General features: G+C 49.4%; 1 protein-coding gene across 8 annotated transcripts in view; it reads right to left on the bottom strand.

The window, feature by feature from the left end:
- The window catches only part of COL27A1 (collagen type XXVII alpha 1 chain), a 151,792-nt gene that overhangs the window by 36,715 nt on the left and 107,777 nt on the right, over nucleotides 1-7,300 (bottom strand). For 7 of the 8 annotated variants that reach the window (XM_017745601.1, XM_017745603.1, XM_008642274.2 and 4 more), the window contains 4 exons: nucleotides 5,344-5,397; nucleotides 3,723-3,776; nucleotides 2,938-2,991; nucleotides 964-1,071 (listed from right to left, as the gene is read on the bottom strand). In XM_017745601.1, coding sequence (XP_017601090.1) covers nucleotides 964-1,071; nucleotides 2,938-2,991; nucleotides 3,723-3,776; nucleotides 5,344-5,397 — 270 coding nt within the window. The remainder of the gene's footprint in view (nucleotides 1-963; nucleotides 1,072-2,937; nucleotides 2,992-3,722; nucleotides 3,777-5,343; nucleotides 5,398-7,300) is intronic. The other variant, XM_017745607.1, reaches the window with a different exon arrangement.

Consider the following 7,300-nt stretch of genomic DNA (forward strand, 5'->3'; position numbering starts at 1 on the left):
AAAATCAGCGTTTCCCCACGGACCACCCACCCAGGCTCGGCGGTCCCTGCCGGCCCTGCTGCTTCCCACCCAGCCTGGGCTGGCATTTCAGAACTGCCTTTAAACTTAGGCTTCTTGTTCCTTTGCCACAGATGTGTGGGATTGGAGCTGGTGTGTTCCCCAGCTGCAGGAGGGGTAAGACACATGGTGCAGGGGAGCACGTGCATCCCACTGAACTGGGCTATCCCTCTGCTGAGTGAGCCTTGCAAGCCCTTGCTGCTGCTAACTTTGATCCAAGACAACAATCACAATGAATAAACAATGTCATCAACCTGATAAACTCCACATTTCAAGCAGAAAGGCCTGACTTGCAGAGAAGCCCATTGAGGCACTGGGCAGAGCCATCCTCCACCTGACACTACCCTGTTCCCTCTCATCTCAGAGCCAGAATCAAACTTTTTCTAGAGCACCAAGATCAGACCTCCAAGTGAACCAGACATGCCCAGGATATTCATTGAGGATTCAGGAGTCATAGCCTGCTGATTTCTTCTAGTTGTTTTCTATATTTAATTGGGAAATCTTAGAAGGGAAGACCAGAAGCAAGCAAGTGGCCATCAGAGAAGGCACAAGGTGAATTCCCAGCTCCAGGCCCAAGCCAGCTGTAGCAACCAGGGAAGACTCAACCCCTCTCAGTCCTCTGGGCCTCCTCCCCATCACCCTGTTGGGTCCATCTTACAGATGTGGGAGGGAGGCACTATTTCTTAAAGACTGTGGCAGATCAGATTCACATTCTCACATGTGAATCCTAGTTGAAAGACCAAACCATCTCCTGGACATAGTTTTTCATGAAAACAACACATTTTACCATAATATTTATGACAAATTACATCTCAGGTGACCTCCTGCCCTAAGCAGTGTCCTGGTTCACACACTCATCACTACAGGGAACCCACGGGTCACCAAGGGCTGGTTTCGCAGACTCACTCGGACACCTGGGATGCCGGGAGATCCAAGAGATCCTTCTTTTCCCTTCAGTCCTTCACTGCCTTTTTCTCCTTTCTCTCCTTCTAGGCCTTGCTCTCCTTTGTCTCCCTGTGGAAGAGAGGAAGGTGGGAGGTTTTCATACCCACACAATACGTGGGTCACTGTACGAGGCTCTTGCAAGGGAAAACCCCACCACATAATTAGTATTTCAGGAGTGTGAGAGGAAGAAAGCCTGCAAGAAAAAGGATGAATGAGGATGAGTCATAATACACTTGACATTTAAAAAAGGAGCAAATCCAGGTTTCTTTTCTTTAAAATCTCTTGGCTGAAGGAGAAAGAACTCCCCCACTACACAGAGTAACCTGAACCCCTTTGCTTTTCCTGCAGTAAGGCCTGAACCTCCCACGTGAATGAGGCAGGCAGACAAGATTTGAAAGTCTCCCTTGCCTCATGCAGAAGACCTGAGCTTGGGATGCTGAAAGACTTTTAATAGGATGGGTTTGTCTGGAGCAGCTGCTCAGCTCTTGCTGCCAAACAGAAATCAGCCCAGGGCTCCAATAAACACTCTGTGAAACAGTGTCACTGTGCCCTGTAAAGGATCTATGGCCTGAGCAGTGGGTATCCTGTCAAATCACTGCTCTGACAATTACAGAATCATAGAATCAAAGAATTATTTGGGTTGGAAAAGGTGTTTAAGATGAATTAATCCAAACATCAACCCAGCACTGCCAAGCCCACCACTAAACCATGTCCCCAAATACCACTTGTAGGGATAGTAACTCCACCACTTCCTGTTCTGATGCCTGGCCACCCTTTCAGCGAATAAATTTTTCTCAATATCCACTTAGAGCTCCCCTGGTGAAACCAGTCATTGAAATTTATGAAAAAAATCTGGCAGATAATTAAATTTCAGTATTTGGCAAGATCAACCAACTGGAACACAAAGCAGAAATACAATCACAGAAGTGTAAGAAGCAAATTTGGAGCTGCTTTTCTTTTATCAAGATAAATAAAATATTGTAAATATTTTGTAATATTCAGTACTACCACTCAAAATTATATGGAGACAATGAAAAAGGCCAGTTTTATACTGACAGCAGCATGTGCAGCCAAGCAGCCTTGAACTGAACCATTTTCCTCTTGCACCTGTGTTGGGAGAGCTCAGCAAGATCTCATCTGGTTAAAGAGCACAGACACATCTGGTTAAGTGTCCAGAGAAACATTTGGGGTGGAAAGAGCTGGTTTGGTTCAAGAGCTCCTGGGCACAGCTAGCAGTGCAAGAGAATACAGAAGCCTTGACTGTCCTTAAGGAAGAGATTTTTGGTCCAACATTCAGAGATATGAGCAGAAGTAGAAACACATGGCAAATAATTTAACTAGAAAGAAGCATTAAACTGCATTGTTGTGGGATGGGCTGCTCTTTCTTTCCATGGAACAAAATTGTTGGCCTGTTTGGAAAGGCTGGCTGTGCAGAGACATGAATCAGAGCCCTGTTCCAAAGGCAAGGTAGCGAACTCACAGCAGTGAGATACAGAGTGAACCCTGAGCGAGATGCTGGGGCTCTGCCAAGGGAAAGGGATCTGGTTTCTTTACTCTCTAATATTGTTCTGGTCAGTGGTGCAGGGGAGAGTGATGGACAATTCTTGATTTCCCCTGCCAGGCCCAGGAATTCTTGATTAGTTGGAAATTTGATCTGTAAAGACTCAAATGAAACAGACAAATTGTTGGAAACCAGATTTTGAAGAACTTGACCTTTTTGGAGATCTGATCAGATGCCAAAAATGTGGGTAGAGGAGTGAAACAGGAGGGGTTTGTTTGCTTGCAGAAAAACAGTCCTTAGAGAGTGCAGGGCAGAGGCTTATTCCACAGAGGACCCAATAATCCCCTTGGCCTCATCCCGGCTCTGGGAATCACAGGGCCCTGAGTGCACAGAGATGTGTGTGAGAGCTGGAACTCCACGGGAGTGAGATTTACCTTGATCCCATCTGGCCCAAGCTGCCCGCTGTCCCCTTCTAGCCCGGATTCTCCCTGTGGGCAGAAGCAAACACCATAAGGATGTGCCTAAATGTGCTTTTCCCTGAGCTTTCTGCAGCTGGCTCACAGCGGCAGCGATGGGAGCCCAGTCCTGCACTCTAACACGTGTCCCATCTCATACCCTAATGCTGAACAAGCTCTTCCTGGAGCAAGAGCAGGAATTCAGCCTCTTGCTCTATTCTGAGCCACAGTTTCTCCTCCATGGACTCGCTGCTGGCCTGCAGGAAGCCCTCCTTCCCTGTGTGAAAAGGAGCTCAGTCTGAATTCATTTAACCTGGGGCTTCCTCCTCCTGCTCCAACAACTGACCTCAGTCCTGGGAAGGGACACAGCCCCTCTGCCAGCCTCAATCCGTGCATTCATCCCCTCCTGCCCCCTCCCACGCACAGTGTATCCAGTGTTTCCCTGCTTAAAGCCGCCTTCTGCTCCAGTGTCCCTGGCCCTGCACGGACACAGCCTGTGGCAAACAGGAGAGGTCTGTTCCCACATCTGTTCCCACACTGCCTCTTTCACACTCGGTGTCACAGTGGCATCTGAGAGGCTCAGAGAGGCTGGTGAGCTCAGGCTGATGGGCTCTGTGGGAAAGGTACTTCCACCACCCGCAGAAGAAACAGGGGTCAGGACGCAGAGAACAGGGTCAGCCTGTCCAGGCTGTGGGAGAGCAGGGACAGAACCTCTGGGGAACTGATGAGGCACAGAAGCCCCACCAGAAGGTGGCCATACTCACTCTTTGGCCAACGAGACCTTGCTCTCCGGGGATTCCTAACTGGCCAGGATCACCCTAAAAAGAAGGAAGCACATACAAGGAGGCAAGCTGTTTACTGACAGTGAGTGAACATGAAGCACTTCCCATTGCACTCTTAATTTTGACTTTTTCTTTCCTTCTCCCACACAAACACCTTCAGCTGAGTTTTCAAAGGGGGTTCAAAGGCCCAGCATAGGGACAGTGCATAGGGACAGCAAAGAAGGACACATCTCACAGGCTCTGTTGCAATGATGCTTGACAGGACAGGGGTCACAGAGGGGTCTGAGCTGCCTGAAGCTGCAGACCCAGAAGGCATTCTCTGGCATGGGCCTTCACAGGCAAGCAGCAGTGTGGGTGCAATGTGGTGTGGTGGCAGACACGACCAGTGTGAGGGACAAAAAACCAACAGCTCTTTTAGCCCCAGTTCCAGAAGAATCGGAATCTTTGATAGCAGTAAAATGAATGAACAGAAGGCAGTGGAGCTGGCAAACAAATGGATCTTGCCAATATAGCACTGGGGGTAGGACGGCCATAGGGCAGCTCTCTCCCATGTGTGCCCATCCCAGTGATCTGCTTTGCATGGAAGAGACCTCAGGAAATGCAGAGGATTCAAGGGAAAAAGGTTTGAGATATCCATAAGCCTCATCCCACAGCAAACTGCTCTGCAAGTGATGATTGCACAGACCAGTCTTGCTCCAGCACCTACCAGCTTGGAGAAGGAGCAGGATGGGACTCTCATACCACACCTTCCCAGCAAGGACAGCAGGTAAAGGGGTCTGTGCAAATCATCATGTCCTGCTCCACGGAGGGCAGCCGGGAGCACTGGAGCTGAAACACTCGTGCATCAGGATGCCAAAGACACAGTAGCTCCAGTGAAGTGTCAGAAGATTTGCCAAGGAAAATATGGCAAAGGATGGGATGGGGGTGGGAGTCAAGAGCAGCACAGAGAAAATTGGATTTAATCCCCACACAGAGTTTGTTCGAAAGCTCTGATCACAGGGGCAAACCTTCAGACCAAGGGGGTTAGGATTAAATAAAACCCCCCCTGAGCTGCTCAGCATTGGGATTTTATTCAAACAAAGAGATGGCTTTTATGTGGACAAGAAAGTGCATTCATGGTCTGGAGCAGGGCACCCTTCCCCCTTAACCATCAGAGGAGTTCACTCCCCAGAGAGCTGAGGCTTGGAAACTGTGGCAGGACCTTGTCTGAGGGTATTTTTAAGTCTGAGACCTTCCTAAGACTCTTCTGGTTTCGAATTAGAAGCTGCCTGGATCTCTGAGTCTCAGGGCTCCCCTCTCCATTGAGATTTTGGATCTGCAAAGAGTTGAGCTTCATTTCCAAGGCCCTTCACAGCTCTTGAGGCACAAAATCCCTGGGATGGGGCTTCTCCCCAGCACTGACAGCCTCCCCCTCAGGATGGGGCTCAGGAATTTGTAAAAATGGCTAAAATTAACCCAGTTTTAGGTTTTTTAAACTTTGTCTTTTGTTGAATTCACTAGCTGCTGGAGGGTAAACCTGCAATGTCACTCAGTCCTGCAAAAACACAAGTTGCCATTTATGTCCCCAGTCTGACAGAGAAATTGCACTCAGGGTTTTTCTTACCTTCATGCCAGGTTCACCTGCCAGACCAGGTTGTCCCATTGAGCCTGGCGGTCCCTGGAAAAAAAACAAAACAAGATAATGAAAAAACCTATTGTAACCAAGCAGAAAGCAAGATCAAAGACATGATTCCTTTAGCAGAGCCCTCCTGGGACAGCCAAGCCCTGGTTCAATGCAATTACCTCCCCGGAGCTGGCTCGGGGTCCACAGCATCAAAGAGGCCCCTCGTGCCTGGATTCTGGGAGGGCTCTGATCAACTCTCACACCTCCCATCTCCCCAGCCTCCTCTGCCAAGCACCTTTCTCTACCTCCTTCCAATCCCTCTGCTTTCTAAGGTTAGTAACCCCACCAGGGAGCAGCACTGGAACCAGCTGGGATAGAAGGGAAGAGGTCCAGAATTAGACTTGGAAGCTCTTTGCAAGGGTCCAGCAGGCTGGGCTGGTACAGTGGGTAACAGAAGTGCTTGGCTGTGTTCTTGCTCTTGCTCCCTGCAGCCCCATTTCTCCATTCCCACTGGTGTGAGCACATCCTCTGCACCACCAGGCTCCTTTTGATGAGGCTCAAGCTGCCCCACAGGCCACAGCTTCCAGCTGAGCCTTTGCCCCCCGTTCCCAAAGAGGCAGGTGCACGATTGTGCTGCCAGCTAAAGTGAGCTGAGGGCAGCAAGGTGACACTGAGCCCTCCAGCACAAATTTTGGCCAGATTAGCCTTGACATCCATCAGCCAGCTGTCTTTGGCTGTACAGGGCCAGCAAACATCCAAAGGCTAACGCCTGGGCTCAGCCCAGAAATCCACAGCCCAGGCTGGACTGGCTGAGAGAAATTTTCTTGCTCTTGTGTGAGCACAGACTCCGGTAGAGGGGTTTGGCATCCCTCAGAGAGCCAGAAATGAGTGCCTGACCTGGAAAAAGATAGGAATTAAGATAGAAAGATGGAAGATGTGAGAATGACCTTGCAAACTGTTCTCACTCAGTCCAGCTCCATGTGCAGCCCCTGATAGTGGGGTCACAGTCATTTACTATCTTTAGTACTGAGATCTGTTGGGAGCTTTAATGTTTGTACATTTGCTCCTACCTCTGGGAAGCATGGGGAATGAGAGCCTGCAAAACAAGCCCAAAGATCGGACAGTCAAGCTTCTCTTTGAAGGATTTAAGTGGTTTATTTACTTACGATATTTGCATTCCGGACAACAATCTCCCTTCTCTTTACAGTTGGGAATAAAGGGAAAAAGAGCACATAATCAAGGGAGCAACCCAGGGAATAAAGCCAGTTGCTGGCTTGCTGAAATGGATTCAAGCAGAGGAGGGAGCAGGGTGTGTGTTGGGTTTGTGAACAAACGGTCAAGTCACGCAATGAGAAAATTCAAGCTCCAATGAAAGCAAAAATCCTGCTTTGGTTTCTCCAGAGGTGCCAGTGCAGAGAAAGGCTCCTGGAGGAGTTGCAGATTTGAATGAAGGTCTGTACTTTCTTGGTTGGCAGCATCCAGAGTGGCTCAGTAGCAGCTTTCCAGCTCCCCAGTGTGGTTTACCATGCTGAGAGCTTGCTCCATCTGGTCCAGCAGCCATGAGAATGGAAACTTTCATGACTCATACACTTTGCATAGATTGCATTCAAAGCCACCTTCCTGTCTGCGTTACAGCTCAGGACCTACGGAACGGAGCTGTACAAGGGGAACTGGCACACGTGATAGAAAGAGCCAAGACTGTATTATTTTAAGGGGAGTGAAATAAAGCCAAAAGTACACAGGAGTTGGGGGAAACCATGGAGGCATCCCCTGCACTCCATTGGGGCACTGTTTGGCAGCTGCTGCTCGGTTTTGATGTGTTTGTGCCACTGCTTCATGGCAACCACAGCCCAGCAGCACCGTCAGCAGCAAAGGCGTCTCTGAGCTTCCTGCACTGGCTGCAGCAGGCTCTGCTGGGGCTGCCCTGGCCATCTGGGGGGGCTGGCAAACCTGTGTC

This window comes from Corvus brachyrhynchos, unplaced genomic scaffold (assembly GCF_000691975.1).
Source record: "Corvus brachyrhynchos isolate BGI_N302 unplaced genomic scaffold, ASM69197v1 scaffold59, whole genome shotgun sequence".
NCBI classification, from domain to species: Eukaryota; Metazoa; Chordata; class Aves; order Passeriformes; family Corvidae; genus Corvus; species Corvus brachyrhynchos.